Source organism: Camelus bactrianus, chromosome 3 (assembly GCF_048773025.1).
Source record: "Camelus bactrianus isolate YW-2024 breed Bactrian camel chromosome 3, ASM4877302v1, whole genome shotgun sequence".
Classification (NCBI taxonomy): Eukaryota; Metazoa; Chordata; class Mammalia; order Artiodactyla; family Camelidae; genus Camelus; species Camelus bactrianus.
In genome coordinates this window covers 11541489-11565511 of record NC_133541.1, presented here as the reverse complement: position 1 = coordinate 11565511, position 24023 = coordinate 11541489, and the positions used below count along the sequence as shown (strand labels likewise).

Below are 24023 nucleotides of genomic sequence, written 5' to 3'. Positions count from 1 at the left end.
TAATTCTCTTGCTCCTCAGTGAGTGGGTGAAAGGCACAGTGAATGCAGCTGCAGGGACGGGGCGGGGGGGACTGCAGGAGAAGGACAGGACATGGGGGCTCACTTCACGAGTCCATGCTTTGGGTCACAGTGTTCTATTGAAAACCGTTTGAGGTGGCTCCACTGACATTCCCTTGTAGGGAACATGGCTCATCAACCCAACACCAACTGTCAGAAGAGACGTGAAGGCACCTCGTTCCTAAAGTGTGCTCATATTAGAAACTGCTGTTGTTTTACTGGAATTTAATAAAATTTTGTTTCTGATTTGGTCTAGTAATACTATATAAACACAGATCCAGTAACCAAATGTTGCATCAAAGAATAGGAACTCAGAGAGTTTTTTTTCTTTTTTTTAAACCTTTTAAAAAAGGCAACATGTGCCTTTTCTTTCACAGGGATTTTGGTGATCAAATCATCATTTTACTTAAACTGCTAGTTTAAAGAGCATAATTAGGATTTTGTAAGCTTGTACCTGCAACTACTATTCCCATTGCCTGAAAAATGTTCTCTCTAGATCTTTATTTACATCATTTCATTCTCCTCCAGAAATATTCCATTGACCACCTTATCTAAAATGCCCCATCCTCTTATCCTGCTTAATTCTTCTTATCACATCTATTTCGTACGTATTGGTGATTATCAGCTTTTCCTTAGGATGGAAGCACTGTGAAGACAGAATGTTGTCTTTTTTATCACGATGTCCCTGGAACAATGCTGACACAGAAAAGGTGCTCAGTGGGTATCTGTTCAATGAACAAATGACTTTTTGCTTTGATTATGGGCTTTAAACAACTACTCCATTAAGACCCGGAAGAGTCCTCTGTGACAAAATAGGCTAATCATTTAGATGAAAGCTTTATTCAAAAATTAATGAAAGTTACATCAGACGATTGTACCTCTTTAGGCACAGTGATTACGTATATATGCACATATGTATATGCGTGCTTTCCCTCCTGCCTTTGGCGGGATGTTCTAGGGGAGCACATCTGGATAGTTCTCGATGGTCCAGTAGACGCCATCTGGATTGAAAATCTGAATTCCGTTTTGGATGATAACAAAACTCTAACCCTTGCCAATGGCGATCGGATTCCCATGGCTCCAAACTGCAAGATTGTTTTTGAACCTCATAACATCGACAACGCTTCGCCCGCTACTGTCTCAAGAAATGGAATGGTTTTCATGAGTTCTTCTATCCTCGACTGGAGTCCTATTCTTGAGGTATGATTGCAATCTTCTTCTTTTTTTGTATAATTAAAGGGGAAAACAGATCCTTTAGCATTCTTTTAGAGTGTGTGCTGATTCTTCTGCAGCCCTGCATTGCCTTTTAGTGCTAATGTTTGTGGACATCCTTGAATGCTCTGGGACATTCAGCGCAGGTTGTCCCTTACAGGTTTCTTGAGTGCTCAGGGTTCTGCAGTTCCAATCATTTTAGACCTGTGATGTCCACCCTGTGGGCTGGAGAGTAACTGCAGGGCTTCAGTGAATCAATAATCCCACCAGACTATGACTGAATAAGGAAAATTTAATTGCATTCACTTTGAGGATTCGTGACATTTTTTAAAAAGGCACTCATTCACATAAAATTTGGAAGCAACTATCTTAGAATATTAACTTGAAGGAGACAATTTATTAAAATTGCATATAAAGAATTTTTATGAGATTCAATAGTTATTATAGTCATAATGTTAGTTTTAAGTTTGCACCTGAAAATAATATTTCAGGTAAAATCTGTTCAATTCATGATAAAGTATATTATTTATTACCATCAATATATGCTAGAATATATTGATTATAAGATTATAATTAAATGCCTTGCATACTTAGATATTTTACTAAATAAATACTATAAGGTAAGGCAGAATCCTTATTAGATAAGCTACCTGTAAAATCTTTTTTGACATTGTTGATCAAATAAATATTCTCATTTATATAAGTTTTTTGAAGGTATTTTGATTGAGAACTTATGAATTCATAGTTTAAATCAAGTAGATGAAGGTGTGAAGGAGGGGATTATAAAGCAAAATGATACTGATGTACAGTTGGACGTGTCACTAAAAATGCTTCTGAAGATTTCAGATTTTACCATTACATTATCCACCCACTAAAGAGAAAACAGAGCAAGATTTCTCAGCCCTGGCTTTGCAAAAATAATCACCAATGACGGTGCTTTAAAATACAGATGATTGTGTTATACCTCAATCCTATCAAATTAGAACCTCTGGAGAGGGAGGTGCAAGAGTTACTGTTTTTAAAAAATTGTTTTTTAAAGTACCACAATAGATTCAGGCTTAGTAATCCCAGATAGAGCAAACGCCAATGTATTTGTGATTTTCCCCAAATACTTCAAATTCACAGAGGCTTTTAAAAAATACTTTTACACTTCTAGCTAACAAATATTTAGAGTTCATGCAGTTTCCGAATATTGGCTTTCCCAAATGACTAAATTCTCTATTTTCCTGCGTATTCTTTGTTATGTTTTCTGCATTGGTTATTAGTTAAATTAGAAGAGATAAAAGAAAATAACTTGGGATAAAGCTTTGTTTCCCATGTTGAAAAATCTGAGGATAGATTTCCTTTGTTCATCTTTTATTCTTTTTCCTTTTTCTAAATTATTTCCATGTTCAATCCTCCTCATTTTCTCTAGTATATTTGAATCAAAAGCTGAAAACCTTGTCCTCCGTCTTGGCTTCCAGACCTGAGCTCACGCGTAGTGTATGTAATAGCTGAATGTAGAGACGCTGGAGTCGGAATCTGGGTTTGAAATCTGACCTTGCTACCTACCAGCTATGGGATCCAGGGGACGTTACTTAAATTCCTTGGGCCTCCATTTCCTCATCTGCAAAAGCATAATAATTCCTCCTTCACAGAGTTTTTCTGAGCCTTAAGTGAGGTAATACATGAAAGAATTTATATCAAGACCTAGTACATCAGAAGCACAAGTTAATCATTAGATATTATTACTGTTAGTTGATATTTTAAAAACTTTCGTCCAACAATGGCCATTATTCTGGGGTGCTAATAAATTTAATCAACACACTCATCTATAAACTGACAGGGTTTTCTTAAGAAATGCTCGCCTCAAGAAGCCGAAATTCTTCGGCAGCTGTACACCCAGTCGTTTCCAGACCTGTATCGCTTCAGTGTTCAGAGCTTAGAACACCGGATGGAGATGCTTGAGGCCTTTGTGATCACGCAGAGCATCAGCATGCTTCAAGGCCTGATCCCTCCCAAGGTAAATCTCTCAGCTTTCTAGAAGTTTCTCTCCTTTTAGTTGAGCCACTCTGTGCAGGGTCTGCAATATTTGAAATCCATTCTTAGAACCATGGGGAAGGGGAGAAGTTTTCAAACATGGACTCTACATATTTTGTGTCTTTTTCATCTTCCTTCCTTCCTTTTTCTTTTTCTTTTTTTTTCACACACAAACCATGAATTTGTAATTTTGTGGCAGGTTTTTGCAATCATCTAAAAATCATTCCAAATTTATTTTGGAAACCAGTGTGGTATTCCCAGAGATCAGTTCTGCGTTTGTTTTCCAGCTTTATTCATCCTTCCCTCCTTTTTTTTTTGTGTGTGTGTGTGTGGGGAACTGTTGTCTCTTTTAGATCTTCACTGTTTTCATTAAAACCTCAAAGCAAAGTTTTGGTTTGAGGATGAAGCAATTAAAAACAAAACGTGTCTCTCGCGCTCAGGAGCAGGGTGCGGAGGTCACAGCAGAGCACCTGGGGAGGCTGTTCGTCTTCGCCCTGATGTGGAGCGTCGGGGCGGTGCTGGAACTGGACGGCCGGCGCCGGCTGGAGCTCTGGCTGCGCTCCCGGGAGGCGGGGGCCTTGGACCTGCCGCCTCTAGCGGGGCCGGACGACACCGTGTTTGACTATTACGTCGCGTCCGATGGTGAGCACATTGCTTCCATCTGCCCATCACATGCGCGGACATTTTTTTTCCAAGTGGCTAATATTTGCACAGACACCGTATATATGTGTGTGTGTGTGTATGTATGTATATGTATATATATATATATATATATTTTTTTTTTCTAAATGATAGTTAAAACTGTTGGCTGTAAAATTAAAATGGAAATTTTCATATGTGTATGATAGTCACTTGTTTCTTTTTCAAATATTTATTTCAGTTATGTTCCAAATGCACATTTTCTTGTTAAAATATTGCGTACTGAACTTTTAATGAATTACAAAGAAATTTTAAAAATCCCCAAATCAGATCCATTTCAGCTATTCATTTGATGTAATCAGCAACTTACATAAAAATTACAAAGTGTGGAAAAGAAAAGAAGAAAAAGGAAAAGAAAAAGAGAAAAGCAATTACGAAGTGTGAAGTATGTTTTTACGAAATGGGTGTGTGTATCTATACACCTGTATCTCTGTATATACACTGTAAGTTTATTTATTTGTGCCTACACGTGTATAAAACACACATATACACATATATGAAGTACATAGATATGCAATAGTTATATATATGGCAGCCTGGGATCTTTTATTTTTGGTCTTACAATTATTATAGGAATTATTCACTGGGATATGAAGATGTAAATGGTGTCTGTTCACCTCAGGTCAATGGATGCACTGGAACACACGTACTGAGGCGTATGTGTTTCCACCTCATTCCACCCCAGAGTATGGCTCCATCTTGGTGCCCAGTGTTGACAACGTGAGAACTGACTTCCTAATTAAAACCATCGCTTCACAGGGCAAGGTACAGCTCTTTCACTTTCATTAAAAATAAAAACATCACTTGAAAACATGAGGCGTCTTGCGTTCGTCTTAGGCTGTTTTATGTTGCTGTTTAGAATCAATAGAACTATTGCCCAGATTAGTAGCCCTTCCTTTATTAGTCCTCAGTAACAGTCTTAGAGTTGCATAGCTCTAATTCATAATTAAGTAATTGTTTCTCATATATTGAGAGAAAGTGAATTTTGACTTAGTTTTCTAAAGAGAGAGCCCTCTCTTTTGATCCTTGTCTTATTTCGCCTGGGCTGCCATAACAAGATACCACAGATTGGGTGGCTTAAGCAATGAACATTTCTTTCTGCACAGTTATGGAGGCCTGAAGTTCAAGATTAAGGTGTGGGTGGTTTAGTTTTTTTGGAGCCTTCTCTCTCTCTCTCTCTCTCTCTCTCTCTCTCCTTGGCTTGTGGGGGGCTGTTTTCTCACTGCGTCCTCCTATGGTTTTATCTCTGAGCGTACATCCCTGCGGTTTCTCTGTATCAGAGTTTCCTCTTCTTGTAAAGAGGCCAGTTAGATTGAACAGTGGCCCACAGTTACAGCCTCATTTTAACTTAATCGTCCCTTGAAAGACCCTGTTTCCAAACACAGTCACATTCTGAGGGAGGGGTTAGGGCTTCCACGTATGAATTTTGTGGGGATGCCGTTCAGCCCATGACGATTATTTTATTGTATTTTCTGTATTTCTTTCTTGACTCCTGTTTTAGGCTGTGCTGTTAATTGGTGAACAAGGAACAGCCAAAACAGTCATAATCAAAGGATTTATGTCAAAATATGATCCTGAAAACCACATGATCAAGAGTCTGAACTTTTCTTCTGCAACCACCCCGCTCACGTTTCAGGTACTGGCTCCCTGGTGTTGCTGATCTAGCCCAGGCTTGTGATAGACGTCAGAGGCTTGAATCCCCTGACAGCTGTACTGTGCCCATCGAACTGCACCTGTACTTTCACAGCTGTGCTAAGTCCCCTGTGTATGTCTTCTTTATCTCTATCATTCAATTGCAATGGAATCTCTCCTTCGTTAGATTATAACATATAATCTTATGGAGAAATAAAAAGCTTAAATAAGATGTTCAAAACCTTGATACTGTTTAGAATATCTATGTAGAAAAGCCTGTGAACACCAAAAATCCAAAATTATTTTTTTTTAATTTTGGGGAGAGATGATCAGGTTTGTTTGTTTGTTTGTTTATTTATTTATTTTTAATGGATTTACTGGGGATTGAACCCAGACCTTGTGCATGCTAAGCACACGCTCTACCACTGAGCATACCATCCCCCCAAATCCAAAATTAAAAGAAATATTGTTTATTCCCCACCTAAACATACTGCTTCTCCCCACTCTCTGCTTTTCTGGGAGTGTTACTGTTATTCTAGCCTTTAGGTTAGACACATTAGAGTCATCTTTGGTGGGTCTCTCTTGAGTCAGGGGTTGCTAATGTATCTAAGGAAATACTTTCACATCTCTTCCTTTTTTCTTCATTCTCCCCACCCATCTCTACATAATCCGCTTCCTCATGATTCCACAACAGGGTGTTAGCATCAAAGAAGCCCCAGCTGGTCTTGCTTCAAGTCTAATTCTCTTGCAACCTAGCTTCTCTTCTTTCTCCAATCTCTGGTTCCTATATTGCCATGTTTATCCTGTTCCCTGACTTAATATTCCGTAATAACTTCTATTATCAATTGCAGCAAGGAATGCAAATCTTAGAATCTTATCACGTTAAAGATTTTACTCTATGGTATCACTGAGGAGGAACAGAGAAAAACTCTCAAGTTTGCATTGCTTTTGTCAATGAAGCTGCCAAGAATGAACTGGGCTTGCATAGGCTAACTGGTTCTTTTTCTCCCATTCCTAAATTATTTAAGACCTTTTTGAAACCAGATAGGAAATCCTAAATGTCAGTCCATGCTTCAAGGGTTTGATATCAAATAACCTCTGATATCTTTACTAGAACATTAAGACATGAATAAAAAGATACACCTTATAAATTGAACTGTATGAGGTGATACACTCAGAGATACATACGAAAAAGATTTATGAAAAGGTACATTCATAAATTGAAAGTGGAAGGGAAGTTTTTAGGGGAATCCAAGCTCCAAAGGTCTTTGCTTTTGATTAGCTTTGTTGTTGTTTAGTTTTAGGGGATAAACTATCAAAGAGCAATGAAAATTCTTGCGATCAAGGCTAAATCGTGACTTTTTATCACTGAGTGTAATTGATGACTGCAGAATGCAAATAAAATGACTATTGGTTAAGTCTCTAAATAAGACTGCCAAAACATTATGCTCCTCTGTTAGAGATGGAATTTCCAAAACTGGATGGCCTTCTATCGAATGAATATTATTTACACAGTGTGGTGTCAGGAAGGTCTGGATGGACTATCAGCCCCAAATCGCAGTGACTCAGCGGTGGTATTCTTGTGTTTGGGGAACAGCACACTAAATTATCCTGGACTGGCAAGATACTAACGTTATACACATTCCCTGGATACTGTTTTATATTTAAAGAACTCTTGTTTACTTTAAGAGAAGTTCTCCTTATAGGTTATAATTATCACCTTACTTGTTGATGAAGATTTTTAAGTGTTTAATTAAACTTTGAATTTTTTTCCCCTTGCCCTCTCTGGCTCCTTACTTGCTTAGCAAAGTCACAACCCTAGATAAGTAGAATCTCTCTGCCTTTCCAAGTTTGTAGCCATGCAACTGAATATCTCTGGAGAAAAAACACAGTCATGTTGTCTCATTTTGTAAACCTCAGTGGGTTCTTGATTTGATTGGGCCATTGAAGTGTTCATCCCCCGTTCCCTCTCTCCCCCCTTGCCTAGAAGGACTGTTCCCCACCTTCTCCGCTTTGCTTCCCTGTTCTTATTCTCAGGGATAAACTTTTATTTCACTGAGAATATTGAACTAATCAGAAGTGAATTTCTAAAATCCCACATCCCATTTACCTCCCTACCAACACCCGCACCATACACTCTGCTTCTGTTTCAAATAAAGCATCTTTGCTTCTGTCAAAGCTAGTTGTTCACTTGTTCACGAGGTCTCATCCCCTTTTTCCTACTCGAGGATATTGCTCTATCAATCCTTTATTCTTCCTCCTACACATCATTTCCCTCTTCCTTTACTAGACTGTCCTCATCAGCATTAAAGTATGATTTCTTTTCATTATGTAGGGTCGCTATCTAGCTATTCACATTTCTTGAGAGTGAATTACATCTTTAGGGGTGGAATACAGTTCTGACAGTGACTACCTGGAGTTAGTGCAGACTTCATGGGTGAAGGGCTCAGTCTCCCACAGGACTTCCCTCACATTAGAACCAGCCACAAGCTCAGGGGGTCCCAGGCCACCAGCACTTCTGAACAACTGGCTGCAGACTTAAGGGTTCCTATGACCGTGTCAGCTTCTGTAATTAACTAGAATGACTCCAGAATTCAGGAAAATGATATGCTTATGATTATGGTTTTAACATAAAAGATATGAATCGGGATCAGCCAAAAGAAGAGATGCATAGGGCAAGGTTTGGGAGTGTCCCAAGTGTGAACTGTCTTTGTCCTCAGGATGTATTACTCTCCAGGCACATCTGTGTATGTCATCAAGCAGGAAGCTCACCTGAGCCTCAGTGTTCAGAGTTTTTATTGAAGTGACATTCCACAGGCATGATTGATTGGCCATGTGATTGAACTCGATCTCCAACCCCCCCCTCCCCTGGCCAAGGAAGTCAGCTGATACCCCATGATTTAAAGCTCTAACCCTCTAATCACATGGTTGGTCTTTCTGTCACAAGTGGTCTGAGAGGTCCACCATGAATAACAAAGACATTCTTATCATTCAGGACACTCCAAGGGTTTAAAGGCTCCCTCCTAGGAAACAGGGACAAAAGTGAGCGAAATTCTTTAGTATAAGGCAAGGAGTTGTCACATAGTTTTGCTAGTAACTCTTGGTGATATTTACCCCTCTCAGGTGGTAAAGATCTGTGCTTTATGTCTCTATAACATGAAATATTTATTAATTTCTTGGGAAAGGGCACACACGATCTAGAAAACAATCTTTTACTAATATACAAATTCATAAACCATATAATAAATTTCTAGAAGCAGTACTGCATTGAAGTATAATCATTAGAAGAATTATGAAGCAGGCGTTCAAGACATAAACACCTGTATTCTTTAGGGTTCCATGATCTGATTCACAACTACTGAACTTCAGCCTTCAGTAAGAAGGTGGTTTCAGCATTTCACTATTTCTTTTTCTGTTCAGAGTTATCACAGGATCATCTACTCTGTTTAGTGGCTGTTTTGACTGCTAAGCATCAGAGCTTTCTATTAAGCTAGACTCATTAGTTTCAGAAAGCTTTCAATTAGCTAAACTGCTGTAATTAACTTTCTCACTATAATTTTCAGCTCTTCATGCTAAACAAGGGCTGGTGGAGCTGAGCATTGGTCTCTGTGTCTCCCATTTATCTGGAGCCAAACCAAATTGAAATTGTAGATGAGAAAATAGATACTGTCCATCCCTCTGTTGTCCTCATGATGGCACATGTGTCAAGGACACACATCTGTTACTCGATAGGTTGTTTTCATTAGGGCTGGAGAGTTGAGCTGGGACCATCATGATGTTCCCTGTAAATCAGTAGTAAGGAACCACTGGAATGCTGAGCAGGATTACATCACCACTTAGAAAGATCATTCTGGCTGCAGATGGAAGAGACAGGGCTTTCCTCAGAGAGACTTCAGAGGAGGTGGTTACAGTAATTCCTCAGGAGAGGGGTTGGGCTGGACCAGGAGAGTAAAAGCGGGAATGAAAACAGTACGAGGATGCATTCAAGTTGTGGTTGAGAAGCAGAACTGACAGGGCTTGTTTTTGGTTGAGTGAATTTTGTTGGAGGAGTGGGATAGGAGAGAGAGAGAAAAAAATTAAAGATAACTCCCAAGTTTCTTGTCTTTCTTGATCTATGTAGCAAATATTTACTGATAAAATACATTGTACCAGACACCTTTCTAGACACTGAGGAGGCTGTGATGAACAAGACAAACAAGGAGCCTGCCTTCCTTGCATTCTAGTGGGAGAGACAGACAATAAATCAAATGAGTAACTATACCTATTTGGTTGTGTTAACTGGACTGTGATTTATTCCACTGAAACAATGGATGAGGCGGGAACATAGATCAAGGAGACCAGGGAGAAGGTGAATGGCAGAATACTACAAAGATGAATGGTAATTCTTTAGACTGATTCCTTTGGGGAGACAGAAGAATCTGGATAAAATTGTCACTCACACAATAGAGACAGTGTATATGACTTCTTAGAAAAAGAAATTTGCAGGGCTGACTGGAGGTAGGGAGGGCAATTTAAGAGATTGTAACACTAATCCATATGAGAAAGACAGATAACGCTAGGCGTATCTAGATCTAGGGCACAGCGTTGTTCAGAGAGGAGGAGAGACATTAGAAAGCAAGACTGAAATTATACTAGAAAGAACATATGGATGTTGGATGTGGACATGTGTGGGCGGGGCCGTTAGGTAGATGTGTTGATCCGTGAGATGAGCACCGAGCAGTGGGTGCAGACTTTGTGATGAGTGAGAGACGTCTGCTTGGATATGTTGGCTTTGCAATGCTATAGATCACCTACACGGGAAAGTCCAGTTGGAGATACCAGTCCAATTGTACAGTTTTCCCAGCCATTCCCAGAGAAATAGATCTAAGATGGAGTAGAGCATGAAGTTACTGTGTTTCAGGGCTTCAGGAGCTCTTATCAGACTCCCCAGGTCATTCGATATCTATTTAATGGGCAGCAATTCTGGAAACAGGAAGAAGTCTCAACTTCCAGGTTCACAAACTATTTAATTTTTCTCCCTCCTTTTTTTTTTTTTTTTTAAATTTTGGTCAACTTAGCTTTTTTTATGATATTTATCACTCACTAGTAATTTCCTGCTATTTCAAAGAAATTAGGGTTGTAATGAAGGGGAAGAAAGTGCAGGCATGTGACTATGACTCCATATTATCTCACCTGTTCCATCTGTGGCTTTAGTTCTCAGAAGGCTCCTGAAGACATAAAATCTTCATGTGCCTGTAAGTTCTCATTAACAGAAAAGGGGATGCCTGAAAGGCTCTGTTTTGCCGTAGGGAGTTGTCAAAAGATTATTAATTGCTTTATGCATTTAGATTCATTGAGAAGCAGAGCTAGATTTAGTTTAGTGCATTACTTTAAACAGTTTGCTTTTATGTCAAGGGAATGTGGCTTTTTTTTTCTTTTGCCACTGTACCGTTGTCATGGGAAATTTATTTTGTAATTGAATGGATTGTAATATATTTATGTATCTTTCTATTTAAAAAATAGTGAGAAAATTTTACATCTCTTGCTATTATTCATTAAACTGATGGAAACTTAACAATTTGAAATGACCAAACTGCGAAGATTTCCAAGAACAGATATATAGATTTTTGTTTATATCTTGGCCTTATTTTGTGGTTGTATCTTGAAGGATTATTAATGTCATTTTAACTGGTTTGCTCTTCATCATGAAATAAGAAGACATTTTTTGGATAGGAGGAGAATGCATTTTTATCTCAATACATCTCCACTTTCTCTTATATTTATATATTATCTTCAACATGACTTAAAAATCATGAATCAGTAGGTTCCTGTCATAGTGGGAACGAAATGAGGTTTTTAAGACTGAGCTTTGTGAAACTTGTTTTCCCTGCAGTGCTAGCTCTGGTTACTCAGTACATACATTTTGAATGATGGATTGATTTCCAAACTACATTGTATTACCATGGAAATAATAATACTGTAGTCAGTAGTCTGGGGTTCTTCCTCCAGGTCCCCCTTACCCCTGCCAGCACCCCTTCTATCTGTTCTAATAACTCCTTTCCACACTGCTAGGAATATTTTTATAGAGCAGAGTATAGGACCCTCCTGTACCACCCAAGCTCAACATAGAAAAGAGAAGGCATTGTCCCCCATTTTGTGAAGGGGAAGAGAAATGATTCAGTGTCACTGCGTCTGTCCCAAAGCCGATCGTGTCAGGCTACAGAAGTCAGTTGGCAGACTTCTCAGCGAAGAGAGACCATCCTTCAGATTAGGGCAGGTTGTGGTGGGGCTCAGAGCACAGCCCTGAGAAGCTTCTTGGACAGTAGCCCGGTTAGCTTTGTCTCTGAATTTAAGGAAACTGAGCAGGGCTGGGCCCTTTGAATAATGGGGGTTGGGGATTATAGTGTCATCAACAGGGGCACAGTACGACAAAACAAAATCTGTAGGAATAAACAGAAGAGTCTCATCCCATTCAAAATTCACGTTGATTGGAATTTTATTTACTCCTAAATCAAACCAGATTGTCAAAGATTATGAATGTTACCCAAGAACATTTTGGTACCTCATGCCCTGCTTTCCAGAATTAAGGGAGAATTTTTGGGTTTTTCTAATCCTTGTAATTTCAGAGGTTCCTAGATTTTAAAATAATTGACCAAGTCTTAGGGGATATTTTCACAGATGCTCCTGTTGGCTTTTTGTTTAACAGAGGACAATAGAGAGCTATGTGGATAAACGCATGGGTACAACATATGGCCCTCCAGCGGGAAAGAAGATGACTGTTTTTATTGATGATGTAAATATGCCCATAATCAACGAGTGGGGAGACCAGGTATACCGATCCTATTGTGCACGTTACTTGTCTAATTCATCATCAATTTACTTTTTGATGAGTAAATATTTTTCTACTTTTTCAGCGTGTAAATTCCTGAATTCCAATAAAGTCCGTTACTTAAAAACATTCAAAGAGTTAGGTTCCGGGATATAAAGAAATGACATTTTAATTCTTCGACTTGTCTTTCTTAGGTTACTAATGAGATAGTACGACAGCTGATGGAACAGAATGGATTTTATAACCTGGAGAAGCCTGGGGAGTTTACCAGCATTGTGGACATCCAGCTTTTAGCAGCCATGATCCATCCTGGGGGTGGACGCAATGATATACCCCAAAGACTCAAGAGGCAGTTCTCTATATTTAATTGCACATTGCCCTCTGATGCTTCCATGGACAAGATCTTTGGTAAAATGAATGTCAATAGGGCCTGGGAGGGAAGAACACCAGCCTGGGTTCCAATGAGACAATATCCACTCAGAGGTCAACACAGTGGGGAGCACTGGGTGATTAATTAGCCTACTGCCTCCATCATTCTCAAGTAGTGTATTTTGTTTATCTAAGGATTTATTGTGTATATGTACTGAGCTGGGTGTGTAGGTGGATCTTTTATCCCTATGTTTTTCTTTAAGTAACTGTTGCTAGCTTCTTAAGCCAGCAAGATTAAACATCAAATGGTCTTGGACATGGTGAGATAGTTTCTTCACGGATGCACATGTTTGAGGTCTGGATTGATGTAATACCATACCAAAAGTTTATGTAGCTGATACTTTAACCAACTCATATAATGATTTTGACCAAAGAAATAACATTGCACAGCATGGAAATTAGTCAAGAGTCTGATCCTCAGAGTAATTTATATGATTGGTAATAAATTATTCATTGATTACATATGTAGTATTTCAGAAATAAGTTCACTGAGGAAACACTAGCCCAACAGATAACCATAATTATTTAACTGAGTAATGAAAATGAGTTTAGAAACTGATCGTGGAATCATTCTTTCCAGAAAAAGAGTATAAAGTTATTCATGCATTCGTGTTCGGTATTGATTTACCATTTCTGAAACTGGGACTGAGAACAAACTCCTTAGGATTACCCTAATTACTTTCTGGCCGACTAGAATGTCATCTTAGCCCCCCAGGCTAGTGGCATCTGACAGTATCTGCCTTCATTCACAGCAATGGGCAAAGGTTTGGAAACCAAGTGACGTGGGAATTATCTGAACTTGGGAGAAGTAAAACGGACCAGAGAGAGGGACTATTACCGCTTCTAATTATTCTTTTTTTGCTTGGAAAGGTTTACCTATAAAGTAAATTAAAATATTTTATAATGCATGGAAAGGCAACAAAAGAATGGAGAAATCTTAAAGGCTTCACAAACCCTCCCTTTTTCTTTTCTTTTTATAAGGCAATTTTATATATTCGTCATTGTTACTCATTTAATAATATTTAATTAGTTCAGCTAGAGTTTTTAGTAGAACTTCTTAATCAACTTTTCAGTATTTGAATGCTAATTTACTTGAACCTATATCCACTTTTGATGTTCAAAAAACCTTCAAAGAACATTAATAATGGAAATTTTTTAATATGTGGTTATCTATTAAAATGTGTAGTTTATTTGTACTCTACATTATCATGTTTTTCATTTTAATTTAGTGAATTTGAACTGTTAGTGAAAATGTTACGGCTTTTTTCCTTTTTTCAGGTGTGATTGGGAGAGGGTACTACTGTACCCAAAGGGGTTACTCTGAAGAAGTGAGAGATTCAGTGACGAAATTGGTTCCCCTGACACGCCGACTGTGGCAGATGACTAAGATTAAAATGCTCCCTACCCCTGCAAAATTCCATTACGTATTTAACCTTCGAGATCTTTCTAGGATCTGGCAGGGAATGCTGAACACTACTTCAGAGGTTATCAAGGAACCAGACGTAAGTGATACATTAGAAAGTAAAGCAAATAACATTGTTACTTATTACAAACTATAGATATTCTTAGTAATGTCATATTTAGTGGAATTATGAACATATTTTGGGATATTTTCGCTTGGATTTTTTTCTTTGCTGCTTTTCATTGTCATCAGTAAGGGAGAAGTACATCAGAAAATTTCTCTTAAAAAATTCCAATAGATTTGGTTTATGTTTAAGGAAATAGTATTATTTTCTAATGAATGGAATAAAAGAAGTAATTGATTTTATCTTCTCATAATCAGATAATTTTCTTATTCTAAATAATGGAAAGAATTTCTGTTGATTTTATTATCTAAGAGTCTTCATATTATTCATCTTACAAACTTCATACCATAAACTTGACATTTTAACTTTAAAAAGTAATTATAAATAAGTTTCCAAAACTGAAGAATAAAACCATTTTGTTGATCGTCCATGATCTTTCTTCTCCATATAAGTAGATGCACTAAAATAATGACAAATATTGGTAAAACTGAAAAGAGGCAGAAGAGTAGAATGTTCACTTGACAGAAAAAGGAGCATTTGTACATACACTTGATTATAACATTTCCCAGCTGTACAAGAATCCCCTTTGAACTAGAAGGGAATTCTAGTATGTAAATTGCAGTATGCATGTAATACGTAAAAACACAGTACACCTTTTTTTTTTTTTTGGCCCAGGTATAGCCTGTGTACTCAGGCTATGGCAGTATCAGCCTCCTTTGCAGACTTTCCTGGACCCGGGGTGCTGGTTAGGGAAGCAGGTGTTCAGAGACTTCTCCACAGAAACACAGAGACAGCCGAGGTATCCATCAAACTGTAGGCACATCAGGTGTTGACTTTAAAAAAAACAACAACCCAGTTTTGCCACAGATGTTCACAAAGTAGGTAACTGCACTGGCTGACTCCAAGATAAGACATTTTGGGGAAAACTCACTCTCCTTTTTACAGAGAATTGGGAGTCATTTTAGCAGCATGAACATTTTAATTTGAATTTTTTCCCCCTCAAAGTTATTGAGAAATTAAATTGTGGAATGTAGTTCTCCAATATTACTTTTTGAGTAGCTATTTTTTGGTGCTTTAAAAAAAATCAACATAAACAGTTCCAACAATTGGTGTTACTGTGACCTTTTGTCTTAACTGAATCATTAAAAATATTTTACTAAACTTTTATTTCCTGGCAACCCAATAACATTTTATCAATAGTAATATAGTGGCTTAAAAACCTTCTAACTTGCAAAATGTTACCAAGTTAAGAAATTTCCACCAGTCTTTCACATCAAATAAGGAGTTTAGACAAACATTCATTATTCTTGCTATAGGAACAGATATATTAAGCATTTAATTCCCTCAACTTCCAGTTAGATTTGGGCCCTGGATTATGTAGACTAGGTGATTGCTTTGTTCAGATAATCCAGATTTTTCCCATATATTCATTCAAATTGTGTTAAGTAAATATACATTTGTAATTATCTCAGTTGCATGATGAGAGTTGTTTATATGCTACATTTTATGTTATGCTCTGGACACATGAATGTAGGTGTCTTATCTAAACAGACTAATTGATCACAAACATAAGACTTTTACATAGAATATTAGTTTGTAGGTTGTTCAGAATGATTTTAGTATTTTTGTCTAGGAATGTTTTTGTTTTAAAGACTGAAAATGAATATTTTCTATTTAATATACTTGCATGAGACCAATTTGAAATGAAGTATATTTTAACCTTAACTTTTCATTTAATTTTATTTGTTTATATTTAACAGGGCAGTTATTTCCATAGAAAAATTATTGTCTACTAAGACTGTGCAAAACAAGTTTTATATCTCTTCATCCCTTGTGCAAATGCCAGTAATGTCCCCTAGATCATTTTGGCAACCAAAAATGTCCTTTGGTGATAAAATACCAAATGAAAACCGTTAGTCTAAGATCTTTTCTAATGTGTCCCCAGACCTTTTCTAATGTTGTTCCCATTAAAAGGAAACCAATAATGTCAGCCTTAACTTTTTAAAACGTAGCCTCTTAGAACAGAAAGGATAGTACTCTGCGACAGCGTTAACTTGCATTCCCAACTCTAGCATCATGGGGATTAGTAACACGTTTTAATAATGATTTTGACAGGAACTGTTACGGCTGTGGAAGCACGAGTGCAAACGTGTGATAGCGGATCGTTTCACGGTGTCTGATGATGTGACCTGGTTTGAGAGGACTTTAGTCAGCTTGGTGGAGGAGGAGTTTGGTGCAGAGAAAAAACTCTTGGTGGACTGTGGAATTGACACTTACTTTGTGGATTTCTTGAGGGATGCCCCTGAAGCCACAGGTAAACCACTGAAGCAGAATTTGAAATTCCTTAGAGGTATACCCGACAACAGAAGATTCAGTTCAGGGATGTTGAATTTCTGTCTAGTAAACTTTGCTGAAACAAGCTTGGGACATAGTAGGTGCTCAGTGAACATAGAATGAGTGGTTAAATGCATACTCATGGAACTGAAAGATTAACCATGTTCATGCATATCGGTCTTGGGTACTAAGGTAGAGTCCGGAGGCAGGATAGGGAATAAAGTGCACAAGGCTTAACGGCTGTCACATCAAGGAAGGGATCTCCCACACATTAGCTGGACAGGTCTCTGAACTTTCTTAAGCCTCATTCTCCTCTTTTATAAAAATGGAAATATTAACATATGCATCCTGGGGGAAGTAGATGAAATGTTACGAGTAGACGGCTTGGGCAGTCTGTGGCTTGTGCTCACTGCCAAATGAAAGGTATCAAAAATATGATCATTATTACTTGAGTATTCCCAGGTGTTGAAAATAAAAAGAAAAACCTCAAATTATCTGAGAGGGCCACTGAATATAATTAGAAAGAGGTGGGCGATTTGGAGGCAAGATTTTGTGGTTATGGTTCCATGAAAAATTGAAATATACTATTTTTCTTATGAAAAGAGGCAGTATTCCAATTATATTTTTTCCCTCAGAAATAACTGAGCTTAAAGCAGAACATTTTTCTTTCATTTAGAAGCCTCTCTAATACTGGAGGTGACTTTTAAGTTAATTTTCATATATAAAAAGTTATATTTAAACACATGCTATTTATATCTTCCAAATGATTGAAAATGACCAGGCAGCCCTTTACTAGATTGGATGAGGGTGTGTGTGATCTGTTAAGTCTCTGAGTGACAATTGCAAAAGGAGGTTTATTGCTGGCTATGCAGTTGGAATGATCCTTCCACAGAAAGAAGCTGACACGTTTTATTTTAAATCAGGTCACACATATTCAAAAGTTGTGTAAGGGTAAGAGCGTTTACAAGGTAATTAGAATTTATATATCTAATTTCTTCTAATGCAGAAGGATAAACAATTAGATGATGGTTTTCAGGAAGCAAAGCACAACTGAAGCATTCCGAGGTGGGGGTGGGGTGGGGGTAGGGTTGGGGGTTGGGAGTTTGGGTGGGGATGGGGTGAACGAGTCTAGAGGCAAACATAGACCTTTTCATGACTTCAAAGCACTTTGTTTCTCAAAGCTTGAGTTGAACATTTATGAAATAATTAACTATTGAAATTAAATTAGTCAGAGCTTTGCAAATAGGCCAATCTTAATGATTATGCTAAATCAATTTATTTGCTATGGCATAAAATGTTTAATACACTGTTATATCAGGACAGGATCAATTGAAAGTAGTTATTTGCTATTAGATTTGGAAGCTCCACTCACTTTTCTAGTACCCAGTGAATTTCTAAGTTTTATTCGTTTATTCAACTATGTCACCCTTTTTCCTGTCACTGTTTCCTGACTAATGTCAACCGGTAGCAAATTTTTATATGTACAATTTAGCTTTTTCTTTGACATTATGCTTTATAAGTTGAAGTTGGAAAAGTGTTAAACTGGTATATTATGTGTTTCTAATTTTTAAAAAAGTGTATTGGTTCTAATACTTTTCCCAGTGAAATAATTCAGTAAGTTTATTTATTTAGTAAATTTTTTTCTATTTTTTCTCAATCCTCCACCTCCTCCCCCAAATTTACTTCTGTCCTCACCACTAGCCCCAAATTCCTGAATCATAAAAATTTCTTAAGTGAATACAATGACCTTTTTCTTTTTATCCTTATTTAAAAATCATTTAATTCTTGATCTCTCTTGCTGATTTTGACCTTAAATCCCTATTTTTCTGATCTTCATTTTGACCACTAAGCGAATATCTCAGGGAGGATTCTTGAAATGACAATGGTAAATTATGGGTTCAAATTAAATTCACTGTATATGTCATTATCTGAAATTGGCCCTTTGAAGACGTGGAAGAATTAAGACTGCATATGATCAGAAAAATTCTAATGCTTCTATTATTGTTTGTTTCTTTTCTAAAAGTATGTACTACGACATTTGGATGAAAATCAGTATTATTTTGTGCTAAATTGCAGAGCTATGAGTGTATTAATTTAGGTTGAAGAAAGCGGTAAAGTCCAGTGATGTGAAGAAACTTAGTCGATTCATCTTCCCCAATCCCAGGTGAAACGTCTGAGGAAGCTGATGCTGAGATGCCCAAAATTTATGAGCCAGTTGAGTCTTTTGATCACCTAAAGGAGCGTTTGAATATGTTCCTGCAACTTTATAATGAGAGCATCCGTGGCGCAGGCATGGATTTGGTGTTCTTTGCAGATGCGATGGTTCACTTAGTCAAGGTCAGTGGCCACGCCCAGTAGCACCGCCCCAAAGAGACAGACCACTTGCCTTCACACCAGAAGTTCTTTCCTTCCTCTTTCATTTTCATCTCCTAAGAGAGTATTCAGTTTAAAAATAAACTCAATGTTAACATTCCAATTTACTTTCTAAACTGAATGCAACGTGTCATGCCTATAGGTTTAAAATCAGAGCATGTGTACTTCCAATGTGGGATGTGATAATTCGATTCAGCGTTGCTGTACAGCTTTCAGCACAGTGTTTTCATTACGTAGAATGAATGTGCTTGACATCTGAGTCCAGAGCACAGGCACAAAGTCTGCTTATCTTTTGCATCATGCAAAGGATAACTATAAAAAAATAGTGCGTTTGAAGGCGTTATGCTAAGTGAAATGAGCCAGTCACAAAAGCACAAACACTGTATGATTCCACTTATATGAGATACCTAGAGTACATTCTAGGTGGAAAGTAGAATGCTGGTTGCCGAGGGCTGAGTGGAGGGGAATGAGGAGTGTTTAACAGTACAGACTTTAATTTTTGCAAGATGAAGAGTTTTGGAGATGAAAGGAAGTGGTGGTTGCACAACAATGAGAATGTACTTATTGCGATTGGACTATACACTTACAAATGATTAAGATGGTAAATTTTATGTCATGTGTATTTTACCACACTTAGGAACAATAATGAAAAATAGTGCATAAACAATTGACTATGAGCTGGGATGAAAATTCTGTGAAAATGAAATTTGCCAGGAAAGTGCAGTTTCCTTTCTATTTTGTCATACGAGTCATTACAGTTTCTGTTCAGAAGACAGTTAATCCTCAAAGGTTGGAAGTAAAATATATTATTTACCTGATAACTTACATGGCCTAATTTGTTGATGGTGGAACATAATAATGCTATTAAAAACCCACTGTTGATATTCTCACTATGTTGATGTCAATTATTTTTTCAGACTACATCCTTTTTAATTAGAAAGAAGACAGTTTGGGGCTGTCTTCCATTACTTAAGTTTCACCATGAGGAACAATCTTGTAATTACAAATTGTCACCTGTAATAATTACTGAGTCTTAGAAATGGAGAGGATTTTAGAGGATATCTAGTCAACTTTCCCTCTGAAAACTGAAAAGTGTGAAGGCATTTCTGTAGGGCTGGAGTAAGTGTGGGAGAGGGAGGAAGACTGTGTTCTGGGGTTGGCTCTCCCTAGCATGAGGACATTTAGCTTGGAAACTCTGAATTCTTGGAATCTGAGGCATGTCTACTGAATTATGAGCACAAATATTCTTCCAAGGCTAAATATAAATAACAGTTTGAAGTTAGCTCCTAATTTATAATTAGGAGTCTGTTCTCAGGAAGAATAGAGATACTGTCATATTTAATGATTACAAGAAAGAAGACAAAAAGGAAAACATTTTCTAAATAAATAATATCAAAGGCAGCTTCATGAGTTGTTGTCTATTGGAGACAAAATCTGATTGGCTTTCCCAAGCCAATCAGATTCGTAACAGCTCAAACTGAAACAAGGTTATTTATGTTAGTCTTATGCTTGAGGAAGTTCCCTAGAACTGTCTTTTTTATGGGTTTTACAGCACAGATGATGAGTTACAAGCATTTCTTTACTTTGTTTGGGCTTGACATTCAAGGCATGTGTGCTTCAGCACAGGGTCCTTGATTGTGTTTTTCCTCCCTCTCAGCCTCTAACGTGTCTGCTCTGGGATTGGCCAAAGAATCCATGTTTGGAGGTTTTGAGCTAAAATGCTACATTCCTCACTGTTTTCTAGGCCAACCCTCTTTTCTACACTCTTGCTTTCTGTGTACAGTTCCATCCAAACTCTGTGTTACGTGGGTGTGAGCCTTGAAATATGTGACCTAGTGGTAAGACATGATAGAAGCCAAGAGACAGAATTGAAGATGAAAACTGCAGCAAAACACAATGTGATCTGAGACCAAGCATACTTCTTAGTTCCTTTCTTAATTAAAATAATGATTTTCTTTGAAAGTGGAGAATATCTCTGCCATATCTCTTTTGCCTCTTTGGTTAAAGTTCAAATCATAATGTGCATAGTTGTTATGATCTAATCCCTACCTACCCCTCTACTCCTGGTGAGTGGTGCTCTCTGCTTAGGGTGCACCCCAGAGAAAAGGTCAACTGCTTATGATTAAACACATCCTGATTCCAGAGCACCTCACCAGTATTGCATCCCCAGCAGGTGTTGCGTCGAACTTACCTGTGTTCCTCTTCTCTACTGGACCATAAGCTCTGTGAGGGCAGGTACTCGGTTTATTCAGCTCAGTGTTCACAGGTTGGAGTACTGTGGAGACAGGCACACTTGTGATGCTGGATAAAGACGTTTGGAATTTAACCAAGTCCCCAGTATGGCCCTGAACAACCCTTTGCTACCTCATCTCCCAATATTTCCATACCTGGCACTGAAGCTACTGAAGTTCCCACCCCTGTGAGGTCCTCTCAGGCCTTTTGCTGATTCAGAGACTTTGTGCACTGGATGGATCCCCTCTTCTTAAAATTTAACCCAACTCCTGCCCAGTGTGCCACCTTCTTTGCATAATAAACTTCTAGTCATCACTCAAGATCTCGATCAAATTCCAGCTCCACACCTAGGACTCATCTTCGTAAGCAGTGATGTTTCCTCTCCATTTTCTCCTCCCGTTGCCACCATTCCTTTCCTCTCCAGCATTCACCGTAGTGCAGTATTGCGTCCATGGTCTCTTCTCCACTAGAGTGTGAACACCTGCAGGGCAGGGTGGGCATTATTTATTTTTAAAATATTTGCTTTTCAATTTTTTTAATTTTTGAAATTTTTAAAAAATTATTTTATTTTTTAAATTTTAAAATGATTTTATTTATTTTTTTAAAAAAGGACACTATGAACTCATCTTCAAAACAGAAATAGACTTGCAGACATAGGAAACAATCTTATGGTTGCTGGGGAAAGAGGGTGGGAAGGGATAAATTTGGGAGTTTGAGATTTACAAATGTTAGCCACTATATATAAAAATAGATAAAAATCAGTTTCTTTTGTATAGCACAGGGAACTATGTTCAATATCTTGTAATAACCTTTAATGGAAAAATATATGAAAGCAAATATACATATGTTTATGCAAGACTGGGACATTGTTCTGTATACCAGAAATTGACACATTGTAATTGACTGTACTTCAATTAAAAAAATTAAAAAAATTTTTGCTAAAGGTATTAAAAAATGAATATCTCTATCTCACAATCTATAGATAATAGGACAGAATAGCCCCATTTTACGTTCTCACTTGACTGTGTTTTATAATTTATGCTTTTAACTAGATCATGAATTTTTTGAGTCTGCTTTTAAAGTCTTCTATTTGTTCACATGTGTAGTCATTTGTCAGTATGTTTAAAGGGTTTATCATGTGCCAGAAACTGGGAATGGAAAATTTTGATGTTAAGACCTAAGTCCAGTTTAGGAAAAGAGTGTTGGGATGAAAGTTCCTAATACCGAAGTAAGAACCATTATTTAAATCCTTAATATATTCACCAGTATCAACTAAAGGAAATGGTTATGACAAAAGCCATGTATTTTGAAAAATGTTAACCAAGGAAAGACACAGGAGATTCTAGGCTGGCCGGCGGTAGCTTCTTACCTGCCTCATCTATGCCTCTAGAAGTGATGCCAGGGAAAGAACATAAACAGACTCTGGCACAAGCCTAAGAATTCTTGCCAGAGCCACTCCTCCCTGCCCACAGTGACTTTGGAGAGAATCACATGGAGAGGAGGAGCAGGAGGCTGGAAGAGCAGAGTGACCACCTACCAGTCCTGCTGGGATCGGTGGACCAGGTTCTCAGGTCCACAACAGAGGTGGGAAAATGGTCTCCACTAAATTGGGGGAAATAATCCAAAAGCAGGAATAGTCCCAACAGAAATAGAGTATAGCCCCTGCCAGAGAGGGAATCCTGAGAAAGGGTGTTGAACAAAACCTTGTCAGAATGCACAGCCCGGGTTACACCAGAAAGCTTCCCCCAGCTGCAGAGAAGTGACCCTTTCTCAGCCCCCATGTAGCTGTGGAGAACATTAGAACGGACAGGCCAGCAACACTGCAGGCTCAAACTGCAGTTAGGCAGGAAAGCTAGTCATCACATGAGGTGAAAAATGCATCCAGGAGAATTCTACAGTGCATCCCTTTTAGGTGGGATTGGAGACCTGATGGTGGAAGTAGTTCATTCAATGCCAATCAGGCCAAAGAAACGTGGACTGTGACCACCACCGTGACTCGGAATGGTCTGGGGCTGCTGACTGGCATAGAGTAGACTTCTGCTCCATCTGTAACCGCTTCGCAGTCGATGCCTTAGTCATCACTTTGCCAAATAACGAGAGCGCTTATGCTTATTTTGTTCTTCTTTTTTAATTCCATCACCTTTGCCACATTTTGAAAATTTTCTTGCCTTCAGTTTAAACTCTGTTAGTTTCCAAATGTGGAGGATATTCTAAATAACCATGTGTTCTATATTCCAAGGATACACATTATTTTGAAATTTCTGTTGTCTTTCCTATCCTACTGAGTTAGGTTGGCAAATTGAAAGGAAATCCCAAAGTCCCCTTTATTTCTCTCCTTGAAGACCCAGAGCAAGCCACAGTCTGGGCTGTCTGCTGACTTTTCTGTGCTGGTCTCTCCCGGTTTCCCCACTCCGCACCCTGTCCAATACTTCTTAAACACTGTTCTGTTTCAGAAATGCCTGCATTAGTCCAACCAGCATATCTTTCTATTCTGACCCCAAGACATCTATGCCTTCCAAAATGCTTATATAGGCATACCTTGTTTCATTGCACTTTGCTTTAATGCATTTAGCAGATATTGAGGTTTTTGCAAATTGAAAGTATGTGGTAATCCTGTGTTAAATAAGCAAGTCTTTCAGCGCCATTTTTCCAACAGCATTTGCTCACATTGTTTTGCTGTGTCACATTTCAGTAATTCTCAC

At 38.0% G+C, this 24023-nt stretch overlaps 1 protein-coding gene across 1 annotated transcript in view; it reads left to right on the top strand.

Annotated features, from left to right (window-relative positions):
* Window positions 1-24023, top strand: part of DNAH5 (dynein axonemal heavy chain 5) — a 193974-nt gene that overhangs the window by 93461 nt on the left and 76490 nt on the right. Inside the window, exons 43-52 of the mRNA XM_074353814.1 lie at window positions 1016-1257; window positions 3095-3271; window positions 3729-3930; window positions 4610-4752; window positions 5489-5623; window positions 12305-12427; window positions 12622-12835; window positions 14135-14358; window positions 16498-16696; window positions 18881-19053. Of these exons, the coding sequence (XP_074209915.1) occupies window positions 1016-1257; window positions 3095-3271; window positions 3729-3930; window positions 4610-4752; window positions 5489-5623; window positions 12305-12427; window positions 12622-12835; window positions 14135-14358; window positions 16498-16696; window positions 18881-19053 (1832 nt within the window). The remainder of the gene's footprint in view (window positions 1-1015; window positions 1258-3094; window positions 3272-3728; window positions 3931-4609; window positions 4753-5488; window positions 5624-12304; window positions 12428-12621; window positions 12836-14134; window positions 14359-16497; window positions 16697-18880; window positions 19054-24023) is intronic.